The sequence below is a fragment of the Aulonocara stuartgranti genome (assembly GCF_965226115.1).
Source record: "Aulonocara stuartgranti genome assembly, chromosome: 7".
NCBI lineage: Eukaryota > Metazoa > Chordata > Actinopteri > Cichliformes > Cichlidae > Aulonocara > Aulonocara stuartgranti.
The window spans coordinates 37,177,032-37,193,675 of NC_138945.1; the positions used below are offsets into that span (position 1 = coordinate 37,177,032).

The window sequence follows — 16,644 nt, forward strand, 5'->3', positions numbered from 1 at the left end:
AAGTCATACGTGTGAATGACTGTGCAAAAAAAAAGTAATTTTGAATCACTCACGGTGCATAAATCATGCAGTTTATAGCAAAAAAAAAAAAAAATGCAGCCCTAATGAAAAACACATTTTTTTTCAGATTAACATGAAAAAAAAAATCATTTTTAATGTGATTTAAATAAACTGGCCTCTCTTTGTTTTTTCTGTTTTTGCATGTAAAAACAATATAAAGGCATATTCGTATCGTGGGAGACACTAAAAAAAAGTTTAATAAAAAAGCTGAAATGATGTGGAGCTATAATTTACTCCCAGCAAGCAAGCTATGAAGTATGCAGGCATTAAGATGTGGACGTGCAGTGGGTAGTTTAAAGTCGTATTCTAAACCACGTAAATACAAATACTGCTGTCACTTGTGCTGCGCTTTACATTTTAACATGAAAATAAAGAACCTTTGATATAATTTAAGACTCTAAAATTACTACATATTCAAAGAAAATGTCTCTGTTGTGATATATAGATGACCAAATCCCAATAGAAACATTAAACGTTTATCACATCTTGGTGTGAAATTAAATGCAAGCCTTTCCATGACCTGACCTTTAAAAAGGGGGAACTGGCCCGTTTTAGTGCTGCTCCTGCAGACAATAGAGGCTGGGACAGGGAACAGGTTCCTCACTAGAGGGGGCACCAGACCCACCGATTCTGCAGACCTTCGTGTGTTTATGTCACAGCTTTCTGATCGCTTGAAGCTCCACACAATCAAAAACAGATCCTCCTGAATGCCCCCATCACACTTCTCCACCCAAATGCTAATGCAATCGCAATGCAATAAGCATTTAAGGAGCTAATGACAGTAAAAACACCAGCATTATAAGAATGTTCAGCCCTGAGAATATATATTTACACCCGCGGATGCACATTAACAACCACAAATTATACCAAAAATATTGTGCGATGTTTAGCAGGTTTTTATTGTTGTTTTATTTTCTTGGAATTTTAAATATATTTATTATTAATCTGGGTGTTATTTAAAGCAGAATAACTAGTAGATTTTTTGTGTTAGTGCAGCGTTTTCCTCGCTGCCATGGAGGGACTGGAAACTGAAAGAGGAGGATTGTTGGAGGGAAATCCCATGACCTTGTCATTTCCCATCGATCCTTTTGTGTTATTGATCAATAATGGTAATCATAGCACCGGTGAGTCTAAATAAATCCCATTCACCTAAATTGGAGTGGCGCGTGAGGAGCCACGAGGAGTGAGAAAGAGAGAGAAACCAACCAAAATAAAGCCAGCAAGAAGATTAAAAGTCAGCTAGTGATAAATGCTGAGGAATCATTTGAGGATATTTTGTTTTAATGTGGAGGATTTCTCCTTTTTCTTCTCGCTGTGGCACAAAAACAAATCAAAGCAAAGCAGCAGCAGCAGCAGCTCAGGTTGTTTTCCTCTCTTACCTGCCAGTCTGAGCGCGGACATTCTCTGAAACTCGGGCTCCTGCAGCCACTTCCACATCCTCCTGAAGGTCTCCCGGCCTGACTTTAGTTTACTCCAGGGTTTGGGGTTCCTCAGCAGGTCCGACAGGGTCCCCTGGGAGCGGCACAGCACCCTCTGGGCGAAGATGGCCTGGGGGATGCTGTACCTCTTGAGCTCCGCCGTGATCCTCTGCGCAACCTCCTTAGTGTTGATTTCTTCCAGCTGTCCCGAGCTGTTCCCCCCCTGCGTCCCCGAGGAGGAGGGCGTTCTTTCCCGGGTGGAAGCCAACACGGGCCCGTGGGATGGAGACTGGAGGTGGGGGTGAGAGTGGGGGTGGGGGTGGTGGCCCGCCGAGGAAACGACCGGGTGTCCCGGGTGGTGCATTCCGTTCAGGTGCGGCATCATCCCGCCAGCCGGAGCGCCGAGGCCTCGGTGCTGGTGGTGGTGGTCCCCTCTGGCCAGCATAGAGGCTGTGTGGTCGAAGTTCAGCATCTTGTCGTGGCTCCCGTGCGTCGTGGTGCCGTAATTGTGGAGACTCTGTTGGGTGTTGTGGATGGAGCCAAGGCCGTTGCCCAGCACCGGGGAGAGGTTCTGACCCATCCCGGACATGTGGTCCTTGTGGTAGGGGCTGTAAATGTTGTTCATCCCCGGCAGTCCCCGCTCGTCGCGCATCAGGGTGAAGCTCCCGCTCACGTTCCCGGAGAGCCGCTGGTGGTGGTGGTGGTGGTGATGGTGGTGGTGGAACTTGTCGGACACGGTGGAGATGGGGGGCAGCGGCTGCAGCGGGGTGAGCGTGGTGTAGGTGCCGCTCATCCCCATCCCGGGAGAGGAGGTGTCGCAGGGAACGCTCATGGCGTGGTGCAGCGGCAGGGACAGCTCCGGCCGGTACTCCCCGCTGCCGTCAAGAATCGTGGCCATGCCGGACACCATGGCCGAGCGGGAGGACGCGGCGGCGGCGGCAGCCAGGTCCTGGTGTATCCGCAGGGTGGACGCCGCCGCAGCCGCAGCCGCCGCTCCGGGTCCCGACGAGCCTCCGCGGCCGTGGTGCGGGCTGTGGCCGCTCATCAGCTCCGCATCAGGGGCCACGGAGCTCACCGCCACCCCGCCATGCAGGCTGCCGATGCCGTCCATTGTCATGTCCGTGTTCATGGCGTAAGCGTCCAGGTCCTTGGCCAGGCATCTATAGGCGTTAGTGTAGGCAGTCTTCATTCATCTGTCCTCTCAGTCCATCAGGTCGAGCAGAATTATCTCTCCTTCTTCTCCTCCTTTCTCTCGCCGCTTCTCCCGTGATGAGCCGGGATGGGTCAGTAGCCGTGTCCCCGTGTTTCCTCCACTCCCTCGGTGTGTTTCCCCCCCGGTCCTCCTTAAGGCCTCTCCAGCTCGCTCTCTTTGTAAAAAGTGTTTTATCTCGATCATACGGGCCTGTGCGGTGGCTCCCCCATATCCAGCCCTCTCCTCCTCCTGTGTTGCTCTGCTCCTCGGACGGGAGCTGTCCACGGTCCCCTAGCCGACCTCTCAACCCAACCTGCTGGGTGAGGAGGCGGAGGGGGAGAGGCGAACTCGTATACGGGGTGACTGACGGTGGAAGAGATCAATTAGAGGGACGGAGAGGACTGTGGGGGCGTGGTTGACTGAAAGACAGGCCAATCAGCGTTAATGATTGCAGCTGTGGGCGGGATCACCGCTGTTATGATATCGGTCTAAAGAAGACTTCATACATATTTTTATGTACTAGTTTAACATTTTTGATTAAAAAATAAAGACCAGTCCCCTGCCATTTTCTGTGCTTATTTTAATTATCTATTTATTTATTTTCTTTTATTAAAGTTATTGAGATATTTTACTCAATGAACTTTATACACCACATTTTACTGTATTTTAGTCTGATTTCCACGTTTTGATCTTCTTACGTTGTGATACTCAGCTTTTACATAGCATTTTGCTGTATATCATACAATTATTTTAAAATGATCGCGCTAGTGGGCTTCTTAATATTATATATTCAGTTCTTTATATAATATTTAATTGTATTTAATGAGCTGTTTTACTCTATTTAGCTTTAGTTCTTTTTAAATGATAATTTATAGCATTTTACTTTAAATGTTATTGAATTACACTAATCTTTTTGCATGGCCTATTGAGATATTTTATTTTGATTTTTACTCGTTAAGCTCCTTACTTTACTATATTGAGCTGTTTATATGATATTTGATTAAATTTGTTGAGCCATTTTACTTTATGGAGCCAAATTAGAGTTTTTTTTTTACCAACTGTCTTATTTTCTTTAATCTCATAACTACTTATTGAGCTCTTATTATAATAAATAAACTTTTTTGCTTTGCATGTCACTTATTTACCTTCTTCAGATTTTTGGTTTTGTCATATCCTGTTTTATTTAAGCTTTTTTTTTAAATTATAGATTTTCTTTCGTGTTTTGGCTGCTGTACCGTTATTTGCTTTTTCCCAGCTTCTGGCATAAAGAATATATTTATGTTGTTTTCTTATCTAATTTTTTTAAATATATTTTAAAGATGTCACCAAGAACATGTATGACATGTCTCCTCCTGAATTTATGGTATTGCAGTATTGTCTGTCTGTATATTACTCCCACAAACTGTGATAAATTAATTCTGAAATTGTAAAGACTGTGCTGTACTTGTGCAGTGCAAGGCTTAAAGGTCATTATTGACATTGGGAAGGAGTCTGTCTGTTCTGGGACTTTCTGTCATGTTACACGGCCTTCCGTGGCACATCTTGTCCAGTTTTAAAGACACCACCATGAAAAAGTCCTTCATATTCAAATTAAATTTTTATTGTTAACTTAACTGACAGCCTGATCTACTGGCGACACAACCAGAATATAGTGAGACCTATTCCAACCAAAATTTGAAATATAAGGCTTTACAAGATTTAATTGTTCCTTCTAAACAAATCTGTTTAATTATTTATGTCATATAGGGCTTTACATTAGACATATAAATAATTTAATACACATGACTGAATAAACTAGAAATAAGGAAAGGAAAGAGTTTCTTTAAAATAAATAAATAAATAAAGAGGTGTTGAAAATAATACAGAAAGCTTGCTCCATAGTTTGCCAAAATTACAAGTGCTAACATAAATGTGGTGTAAAATCATTATATGGATTTCTGAGTGTGAGCATAACAGCTAAGAAACATTTCCACTGATATGAATGTGAACTGAGCCTTTAAGGCCAGTTTGGCTGAAGGTGTTCAGCATTAAGTGTGCAGATTCCCTAAATCACTTCTTCATCCTGCGGACATTCGTCTTGGCGCCTTCCTGCGAGTGAAACCCAAAAAACAAAGACTTTAATCTGTGCGTCCTTTGTAACAAACCAAGGATGCTGTGTTTTCTCCTCAGCTCCTGCAACAAAAGATGCAATTTGCCCACAGGGATCATTAAAATTTGATCTCATCTCAGCTCTCATCGCATCACCTGCTGTCTCTGACTGTTCACCGTCAGTGTGGGGACAGGCAATAACACATGACAAAAACGTGAAGCACAGAGGAAGTGAGCCTTTATGCTTGTCTGATATTAAACAAGTGATGTTTTTGCAAAATACCACATGATCGTAACACTGTTTAATCTCAGCAGTCTTTTTGCAACTTTTTGATGCTGATATCTGAACGGACTGCAACAAAATGTAAAACAAAAATACCTATAATTGAGACTCACCATGTATATTATATTTATTATCATTAAAAACTACCAGGTTAGTTTTAGCCAATAAATATAATAGATTAAGTTTGAACGAAAGTCATGGTTTGGGTTAAAATGAGTTTTTCCAACTTTTCCTCCGTCGCCATGGTGATGCACCCCCTCTGAAGAGTCCAAAATCTAGGTATTTCATGCACTGAATATAAATATTCCATGTTCCAATTACCACTTTTTACAACCGAGAATCGGATTGTGAAGGCCTCCATTTCTGAATGCTACTTTATCCAAATTGCAGCAGATCCCTACAGGCTCTCCTGAGGGTGGTACGCCCATAGGAGGGCTGGCCCACAGAGACCAATGAGTCACACAGACGAAGGCCTGGCCAAAAGGCCCTCACCAATTAGCTCCTCCCTCAGGCTTAACTCCAGGGAGGTTCCCCTGGTAACCCAGAGCCCTGGCTGGGCAAGGTAACATGGACTACTGTTGTTCTCTTCAAAGTGGTCTTCTGAATCTCACATAGTCCTTTCCCCTCATCCTGGACCATTTTACCTTTGGAGACCACACAAGGAGAAAACTGGTGCTGAAGGACAACACAGCTCCTGGGATCATTCAGGCACACAAACCTTTCCGCCATACTAAAGTGGCATTTCATTGGACCATGGACTCTGAGAGGAGCCGGTACTCCTGCAAAAGGAGCCAGAGCTTGAGGGGTTTTGGGCATGTCCAACCTGGAGGAGCTCTCAAGGCTGACCCAGGACACAACACAGAGATCATGTCAACATGTACACAGCATAAGTTATCAGTCCCTAAATGCAGTATCAGCACCTTCAGCAATTCTAGAGCTAGTCACCATGCAGGATATAAAAGACATACTGACTGACTAATAGAAGATTTTCATTAACTTCAAACTATCTAAAACGCATTTGTGAAAGTAATTTGACCCATCACCCTAAAAACATGTACTTTACACAGTTATAGCAGAACAGGGCAGTTTAGCCAGCTAACTCAACTCAGCGCTGAGGTTCTGCAGACATGTGACCGCTAACCACATGACATTTACTTATTGGCCACTTTGGATGTGTCACAATGTCATCACAACTTTTACTTTGATGGCAAACCTTCTCCAGTTCCAGTGTTCGTTGTACTTTTTCAAGTTTTATTACCACGTGGCTAATAATTAAGGACTGTTTGCTGACAACCATGAAAAACCACAGGCAACGTTCTTTCCAGTGAGAACCAGAAACCTCCAGGAACCGCTGCTAATCAGTCAGTCAATGCACATCTTTCCCCAGAAACCAGTGGTTGTCCAGCATGGCTGACAAATATGGAACAATCTGCAAGTAATCTCACTTGAATTACCTCAATACAGGAAATCTAATGGTTTGAAGAAAGAATTGACAGAAAGAAAAAGAATGGGGAAGTATTACAACAAAACATTACATGCTTTAATATTAAATGAGACCAGAAGTGTCTTAGACAAGGCATCCCCACCAAAGTCAATACTTTATTTTCTAACTTTAAAGAAAATTATCTCAAACCAAACCAGATCTTTATGACTTTTTCCTCAAACTCCACCTCTCCACCAAAATTCAGTTGGGTAATAATGAACCTATGTACCTCATTTAACTGGTAGATGAATATTGTGGGTGTTAGTGCAGCTGGACTGTAGTTTGATGCTGGTTGGATAGATGTTTGCAGCCGTGTAGCTCACAGTGTTGAGCGCTGGCTGCTGCAGCGTAAATGATGTGGTGGTGTGTCGGGACGTTATCGACAGACTCCGGGTGGAGTGATGAGCGTGGGAGCTGCACTGAGAGAGCATTATAGCCCGTAGCCAGTTCACTTTACAATTCATTACACTCCCAAGGACAAATGACTGCTAAATAACTCTGTCTGCCTCTCTGTCTCTGTGCCCTCTCCAACTGATCACTGCTATTGTTAGATAACAAGAAAAAAAACATGCAGTTATTTTAGATCCAGTCAGTAAAAGATCTGCTTTTTATGGCTATTTCTGTGGCTTCATGAATCTTCATGAATCTCATCAGTGCAACATTTTCTAAAGTAAGGTTTTGGATGGTGAGAGTGCTGATTGTTGGAGAATAGCTGCTTGGTGGAGCATTGCTAATCACTATTTTAGCTTTACTTTGGCTTTGAGAGAGAAATATCCAGCCTGTTCTCATTCTTGTGTCATGGATGGAGCTGAACAGGTAGAATGATTTTTAACACCGGCTGCTAAACAAAAATATCCACCTTTTTATTTCTCACATATACGATCGGACATTTAATCTATGCTAACACCGGTCGTTTTTCTCACAGGGCAAAAAGGACATTAGCATTGTTCTAATCAGCCTGCTAAGGAATTACAGTACTGTGCAAAAGTCTTGAGCCACCCCTTAGTTTCTGTACATTTTGCCAGGAAAATGAGAAAAGCAACAGTAGCATTTGTTCAGTTAAAGTAAGCTTGAAAGTCTGCATTTGGCAAGACAACCTTTGTTCTTCAACACAGTCTGAACTCTCTCAGGTGAGCATTCTTCTAATTTTTTAAAGTAGTCTTCAAGAATAGTTCTTCAGGCTTCTTGAGTTACATTCAAGAGGACATTTTTAAGGACATGATTTTCAGACACTGCTCATCTGTTGTAGAGATCTTTTATCTTTTTTGTAAGCCTGGCACTTCTTTGCCTCCTCCACTTGTCCAGTTGATAAAGTAGCCACAACTGGAGGCCCAAAGAAGAAGTGGGAGGACTAAAAAAAACAAAACTATATCCAGCAGATGAAAATCACATCTTTAAGAAATAAGAAAAATCCAGCAAAGACCTGACTTTCTGAATGTCCTTCAGAAAGTCCGGAGAATTATTCCTGAAGACGACTTAGTAAAATTATAGGAAAGCTTCCATGAGTAAGTTCAGATTTTGTTGAAGTATAAAGGTGGTCATCTCAGATATTGACTTTCAAACTCATGAAATAGCAAAATGGATTTTAAAAAAGGGATAGCTAAAGACTTTTGCACAGTTTTGTGTATAATAGAAACATAATCTAAAACAACCTGCAGAATAATCCAAATAAAAACAGACGTGGTAAAGTGTAGGAAACAAAATTTGTGTCACTGCCAAGACTTTTGCTCATGACTGCAGCTATACGAGACGGCAGGAAGATGTCGTACTTAAAGTAAATAAATAATAGTAAATGTAAGAAGGAAGTGTTTGTGTACACACTGTGAAATGTCTTTAATAGACACTTTTGATATTTCTAGTAGGGAATTATAATCACTCAACAATATTCTCAACTTAAACAATTATACTCAGAGCGTTTGTGATGACTATATATATGACTTTGTAAACATTCAGCACTAAAACAATATTACTAGTTGTTTCTATTCTCAGTGTATCTGGATAAATGACCAGGATTTGCTTCCACTTACAAAAAAGTCAAAGTAAAAGTTAAAGCTGCTCTAAACAGTTTTTTAAAACATGATTACTTATTTTCTTCTTTTTTGGGTTTTTTTTTTTGGTTCTCTTTAGTGGACTATGGTAATTATATAAATTACATTTATTTAGTATTATTGGAAGTTTTATTCCCCACAAATATATATATACAATATTTTCTTTCCTAAAACCAAAGTTTATTTCTTGCAGGTTCAGCTCTCCGACTGGGTAAAAGTCTCCCTCAATTATTCTGTATGTTTTATATTTTTTCAGCTGAGGGCCCGTAAAATACAGATTTTGAGAATTCACTGATGAGAAGGAGGATGAACCACAGAAGAAAAGGTGGTGGATGAGACAGAGAATGGCGAGAGGAGCAGTAGGAGGAGGAGCAGGATGGGTAGTTGGGCAGATGTTGCTTTGTTTAAAGACTGTTGTGTAATTAAGGCCAGAAGAACAGAAGCCTGACCCATTTTCTCCTTTTGATCAGTTGTCAGAGACTCTGCAGGAGGTCTGCTGAGGGATAACCTGTCCGTCTGTCTGTCTGTCTCTTCTTGAAACTTTCAGCTGCCTTGCTGAGGAAACACTGCAAGAGAAGCAAACTGTTTATGTTTTATGCTCCACTTGATATTTTTAACTGCACGGAGAGGAAGAAAAACAACAGAGAAAGGTGGCATGCCGAGCAGGATGAGCAAGCGAAGAAGAAGATGAAGAGCAGGAAGAAAGAGGTGAGGTAATAAGGGAGTTTGGGGTCGGTCAAGGAGATTGAGGAGAGAGGAGCAGCTGTAGGCTGAGGTGGTGGTGATGGTGGGTTGAGGGGGAGGGAGGGAAGTGACCGAATTTGGAGTCAATGTGGGGGCGTAAACAAAACAAATCACTTCCCAGCAAAACTTTAAGCTCCGCCCCTTCTGAAAAAGTTCATATCAAAATTTCCGAAACATGCATGAACTTTTATAAATGACTGGCTGACACTCAAATACCAACATTTTGTCTTAAAACCAGTAAACCTGTATTTTCCTCCAATAGCTCCAGCTCCCATGAGACGTGTACGTGAATCATCTCAGAGGGGTACACTGTTGGCAAACATTAGCTAAAATAAATAAATACAAATATTTAGTAATTAATAAAATCAGTAATTAAAAGATCCATGTGGTGTAATTCTGGCTGTCAGTCAATCTGTCAGTTGTTTTCTGAGAAACAGTTTAACACCTCTGTTGTACTAGAACACCAACCCACTGGAGACTGATATTTTAACAATTCCCAGATATGAAGTTTAATTATTAGTCTCAGTAATGTCCTTAAAGAACTGCGCACTGTACTCTTAAATAATAGTTGTTCACCGTTTGATGATGCGACACCATAAAGAACTATTTTGTGCAGGCGAATGATACACATTTTTTTATTCCTTACAATTTGAGTCCACAAATAACAAAAACAGAAAGAAACATGTACCAAATACTATAATAGGGACAATCATAGATACACCAGTGACCCAACCAGTTGCAGCAGATGGCCCCGCCCCTCCCTGAGCCTGGTTCTGCTGGAGGTTTCTTCCTGTTAAAAGGGAGTTTTTCCTTCCCACTGTCACCGAAGTGCCTGCTCACAGGGGATCATTTAATTGTTGGGTTTTTCTTTGTATGTATTATTGTAGGGTCTACCTTACAATTTAAGTGCCTTGAGGCTGTTGTGATTTAGGGCTGTAGAAATAAAATTTACTTGAATTGAATTGAACTGAATTAAAAAGCATTATCAATAAAGTAAGAAAAAAGTAAAAGCATATCATTTCTGTGTGAATCTGGTCCTCACCAAAGAACAACATTTTATCATCAGAAATATAGAGTTCATTATTTCAAAGGCTCAGGAAAAACAAGCATTGCAAAAGTTTAAAAAAAGTTTAAAAAGAAAAACAAGAGAAGGAAAGTCACGGTTTTATTTTCAGTCATTTCTTTAATACTTGCTTTGTATTCCAGTGAATGATGGACTGAGAGCACATTAAGTAATTTCCAATGAAATTATTTAACATAAAAAATACTGAGCAATTAATTTACTGACTATAATTTTTTTTTCATATACAAACTGCAGTGCTGCTGACTTGTTTTTCATTTATTACATTTTTTTTACATCACCACAACGTTAAATCTTACATTATTTAATAACAGTTATGTGATTGTATTCAGTTGCATGTTACATTATATAGAATTACAACTACATTACTTTACCTTCACAATGATAATAATACATTTTCTGTGATGTTTTACTGCATGTAAATGTTTTGTACATTTGGAGCACATTTTTGCTTCTATACACTAAGAAGACATCTTTCTGCAAACTCGAGGAGCTCTTTAGATCACTGACCTGTCAGTGTTGCGCCTTTGGTGTCCCTGTACATCAGCACACACAAATCCCTCAGTGATGACGCATTTAGTTATGAACTTATCTGGCAGAGAAATTACTACCTAAAGCAGCAACTTACTGAATGCTCTTTGCATGTAAAACAGAACATCCATACATTTATTTTATAAGGAAAACAGTCAATTTTAGGTCTGGTGGTCGTCACTGTTCCAGAGACTCTTTTTCTTATTACTTTTATCAGAAAGCACTCTGATGTTTTATCAGAGAAACCTGATCTTCATCCTGTTATTAAATTAAACACACTACAGATTTATAGAGGCTTTAACACATCATTGCAAATGCTTGACAGACTCAGTTGGCATCTTCTTGATAAAAGACTAATTCACGGTGCAATTTGTGTAAAGGCTGGGAAAACACAGCAGGTTCCTCTGCCGTGTTTCCTGGTGAGTTTTAGTGGCTACGGCTGGTTGTAAAATGTGAATGAAGCTGAAAAAAAAGGAAAAAAAGCTGCAGGATGATCTGGATGCTTCCTCCTGCTTCCTCCTCTCTCTCGCTTCCTCTCTCTCTGTGTCCCGGGCCATCTGCTGTGCACAGAGCAGTAGTATTGATCTGCAGCTTTGTGCTGGAGACCACATGCTAATCTATAGTGTTAGTGACAAACACTGCTCCGCTTTGCCTCGCATCTGTCCCACTGACTCTCTCTCTCTCTCTCTCTCTCTCTCTCTTCTCTCAGTATAACTAGTGTCATCCTCCCTCTCCCTCTCTCCCTATCTCCCTCTAAATGAGCCAGCAGTTTTTAAACGGGGGTCCATCTGTCCGGCTGTAAACTCTTCCTCCTCCTCCTCCTCCTGCTGCAGTGGTTGGTTGCTGGTGAGTCCTGAGTCGGTAGGCTTGTGTTTTGGTGTTTCATGGCAGCCATCTTTGGTGTTGCATGTAAGACCTGATGACGAGCGGAAGCAGAGGTAATAGAGACATGCTGTTGTACATATGTGCTGCATATAAATAGATGTGTGTTTATTTTAAAAACAGGGATATTTCAAATTAACATTTCTCTATTTACAGGCATATAAAGGATTTTTGCTCATGTATGCTCTCTTAAAACAAGCAATGATTTCATACAAAGATTTACATAAGTGCATACATGCATACAGATAAATAAGAAACTATTAAATGTAAACCTAAATGTATACAAACCAATAAAGTGGCACTTTTAAGACACAAAGATTCAGCTGTTTACAGATTGTCATGTATATAAATGGATTAATGGAAATATACAGAGAGAATACGTCTAGAAAAGATACACAGGAAGAACTGTAGAGCTTGAAGCAAAATGTAAAGACTCAGATATTTCTGATGTAAGTTTAGAGATTTACTGAAACAATGTGAAGGTTGATATGCATAAAACAGATTAAAGCAGATTATAGGAGATTTGAATTAATTGTTGGTTGATAAGTGTTACACAGTACACAGTATAACATTTAACAGTAGTAACATGTTTAAAAGTAAGATTTTGTAGAAATATATACAGCATATGCAATTTAAAATTAAAGGCACACACAATCAATATAATATGTAACAATTTGTGTAGCTGATGACATTTTGTCAGGTGATTTGCATTTAAATTCATAATATAGAAGAGGCATAGACAAACATACACAGTATTTGCATATTTATATGATTATAAAAATACAATTTCTGCCATAAGTCCAATTCATAATTAAATGTGCATAAAAAGACACTAGGATAGTATCACCACAGATACATCCATAATTTGTGTAACTGATGACATTTATTTAATTGTTTTGCAATAAATTGGATGTTTATATGAGTATTTATATCCAAAAAGTTGAAATATGAACAAGTTTAAAATGAAAAATAACCACAATATAGACATTAAAACCAATACAATTTGCATAAATGTATCAATACGTAAAAAGACTATGCATAGATTTTTATGCTTAGACCTATTGTTGAACTTCACAGCATCCTTGCTCTCAGCATTTGTATTTATAGTGCAGTGATACAGCCTATTTTATGCTTCATGCATTGTATTTTTAGTTTTTCTGAATTGCTAAAACACATTTCCTAAAATCTCATCTCTTTGTCTCAAAACACTAAACACAAACTCCAAAATTCAAGCTACACACGCAAAACCTTTGACTTGTCTCGCAAAACCAAACATTTGACCCAAAACTATTTTAACTTAACTCAAAATCAAGCACTACTGTCAAAAACCACACAAAACCAGCCAATGTGCAAACACAACTTAGCAACGATTACACACTACAGAAATAAATACAAAACACTGTGAGATAGTGGAAAATAATATGTATTTATTCATTCATTTATACTTGTACTCACATTTTAACAAAAAAGAACAGCAGCAAAAACAAGATATATATATGCATACATATTCTATATTTTTACAGCATAATCAGATTATTTAATCTGCCTCAGCATCAAGCCTCTGTGCTGGGTCAGGCCACAGGACTTCATCCACATCACATGTTATGGTCTCCCTTGCAAGGCAACGAGGAAAGAATCCTTTAGCATATTGAATCCAGCCCTAGCAAGATTCCAGTCCTATCTCACCACATGCTCCATTCAATGCTTGAAGTAGATTTTCCTTTGTGTAAGGGTTTCGGTCGTACACTTTCCATCACCATGCTGAGAAAAACTCCTCGATAGGGTTCAAAAAGGGAGAGTATGGTGGAAGAAACACATTGATAAAATGCTGCTCATTGTGAAACTGCGTATTCTTGGACCATGGTGAAAGCTCGCATTGTCCCAAATGAAATGGGATGCTCTGCCTACTCGCGATCTCTCTACTCAAGCAAAGCATCCAGGAATCTAACTAGAAGTTCGGTGTTATATGGCCCAACAGTAACATGACTGTGGAGAACCCCATAGCTGCTGATGGCAGCACAGATAGTTACATTTCCACCACGCTGACCAGGCAGTTCAATAATGGCACGTTGACCTATGACATTGCAACCTTTTCTTCTCCTTTTTGCTAGATTCAAAATGTATGTTGTCTTCTGCTGCATTTCATGCAGACAAATTGCATTATGCATGTGGCCGTCTTTCAATTCTAAACAAAATACCATTTTGTTATAAGTATACATAGCACATGTATAGATTATACTATTTCATTTACAGAACTAAAATTAGTTTGTTGTGTAAAGAGAATCTTTGAGCTTGACTCAATGGTTAGGCCTCATGAACACATCTTCATGGATGAAGCTGTATTCAATCTAGCAAAAAGCAGAAGAAGAGGTTACAATATGTGTTTTCAATTTGTGTGTTACAGTTTTTTCTAAATGCTTAAACCCTAACTGTGATTCCTGTAGCACAATCTCTAAAACTATTCAGACTTATAGCAAAACCACTCACTGAGTTTGCAAAACTAAAAGCACAAAAACTGCTTTGCACTCAGTTTGCAATTTTGTAACACACACTTTGCAAAACTGTAGGCACAATTCACTGCACAACACTCAATTACCAAATTTCCAACACACTCCTAGCAAAAGTATACACATGTATGGCTATCATTAACACTAACTTGCCAACTGTCTGGCACACTTTCACATGTGAAAACTTTTTTAGATAATTAGTTCACTTTGCAATCAGCCTAAGCACTATACAGTTTTTCTCAGTCGCTTTGGTGCGTTTCTCAGATCAGAATTGAAATTCTCATAACTATTAGTTCAACCTCCACAACACTCAGTCATTTGTGCACATCATAGTAGCAATTTCTCCTCTCTCTGAACAAACTGCAAATGATTTTGGACATGAATCAGTTGCTTCCATACATTTCCCTGCTGCTTTCTGACATTTCCATTTGCTTATGTCATGTCAGTCAAAAGTAATCATACCTATGGATGCTGAATAGTCGTTCCCAATAAAACTAATAGTCATACATCCATTGCTTGAGTCATCACACACAAAATTGTTGAACTAGTTATCACATGCCAAATATTGGCCATCTGTCAAGCAAATCCTATACCTTTCTGTATCATTGTTCCTGGAAATGTCTCCGAAATTGAACAATTGATCTCGGGTGAATTACAGCTGTCACTCATGAGGAGGCGTGTGAAAGTTTAGTTGTAACCAATGACAAACAACTTGTTCACTGTCAATTATGGATGAATCCTGTGAATCCCCAATTGGCAAGCATATATAAACTGCGCAGGAGCTAGTGTGTACCATTTCTACACTTCTGTGACACAAAATGGAAGGTCAGCACCGTGGAAGAGGGGTGAGGATGCGGGGAGGAAGGGGAAGAGGGAGAAGAGGCAGATATAGGCGGATTCCTAATGAAATAAGGGCTACAATTGTGGACCATGTTGTCAATCACGGCCTCACCATGGAGGAGGCTGGTCGAAGGGTGCAACCCAATATTGGAAGAACTACTGTCAGTTCAATCATTCAAACATTCCGTAGGGAAAACAGGTATGCAAACAGTAATACACTGTACTGTACTGTGCCATCTCAGACACATCACATGTTACTGTACTGTATTTGCAATTTCACAAAAAGTTCACTCTGCACCACATAGGATTGTAAGACAACCTCGCGGAGGCGGAAGAGGGCCCCTTTTTACCCCACAGCAAGAAGAAGCCATTTGTGCAATGGTCATTGCAAACAATGCAATAAAGCTGAGAGACATACAAAGTGCTGTCATAGAGAATTACACGGTATTTGGCAATATTGAATCTGTTTCAATTTCAACAATTGACAGAGTACTCAAGAAAAATGAAATCCACATGAGCAAATGGCCCTGCTAGCAGCCATGGATGCAGCATGTGACGACATCACAGCAGGGTCCTGCAGAGGATGGATTCGCCACTCCAGGAGATACTTTCCTCGCTGCATTGCGAGGGATAACATCTGTTTTGATGTAGATGAAAATATGTGGCCAGACAGACAGGAACGTCTGGATGTGCCAGAATGATTTACTGTACTGTTACATGTGCTGTTTATTGTTCACATTAGTGCACAGCTCTACCAAATGGGTGATTTTATGTTTACATGTATTCTACAGTGCACAAGTGACTGTAGCATATTTTTCTTTTGCACAATTCTGTAGGATTACAAACACTTCTACACAATGGAAATGTGAAACGTACGTATTCAGTGTCTCAGTTACTCCCAAGACTCCCATAACATCTACAGTGACTTTACTGCACATTTCAGATGGCTGTACAGGTAGGCCATAGTGCTGTCGTCAGCATTTTCAGGTGTCACCAATTGTTTTTGCAATGGGAAACACTGAAATTATAAACTGTCATAGTGGAAACATGACAATGCCATTTGACTATCTTGTTCATAAAGATGGTGTCAAGACTTTTCATTTTGATGGCACTGACAGTTTCATTGACATAGATACTTGCTTTTGAGGTATGGATAATCAATTCTGTGCATGTGACGTGCTTTTGCAGGCTATCCACTAGGTTTTGCAGTTTGCACTAATTGTTTTGGGAAATGCACTAACTGCTGTGCAAATGTTAATGGTGTTCTGAGAAACGCACCAAAGCGACTGAGAAAAACTGTAATACAGGTAAGCTGTGTGTGCGGAGTACAATGGAGGGAGCAGAAAGAGTGAGAAGAAGAGGAGGCCGAAGAAGAGGACGTGGAGGTGAAGAAGTAGGATGAAGAGGACGACAAGGACAAGGAGGAGCAAGAGGAAGACGAGGAGGAGGGAGAGGAAGATGAGGAGGGGGGAGAGGAAGGGTAGGAA

The 16,644-nt window shown here is 40.2% G+C and overlaps 1 protein-coding gene across 1 annotated transcript in view; it reads right to left on the reverse strand.

The window, feature by feature from the left end:
* onecut2 (one cut homeobox 2) overlaps positions 1 to 2,751 on the reverse strand; it is a 41,401-nt gene extending 38,650 nt beyond the window's left edge. The window contains exon 1 of the mRNA XM_082538337.1: positions 1,440 to 2,751. Coding sequence (XP_082394463.1) covers positions 1,440 to 2,667 — 1,228 coding nt within the window. The 5' untranslated portion in view covers positions 2,668 to 2,751. The remainder of the gene's footprint in view (positions 1 to 1,439) is intronic.
* Between the last annotated feature and the right edge of the window lie 13,893 nt (positions 2,752 to 16,644).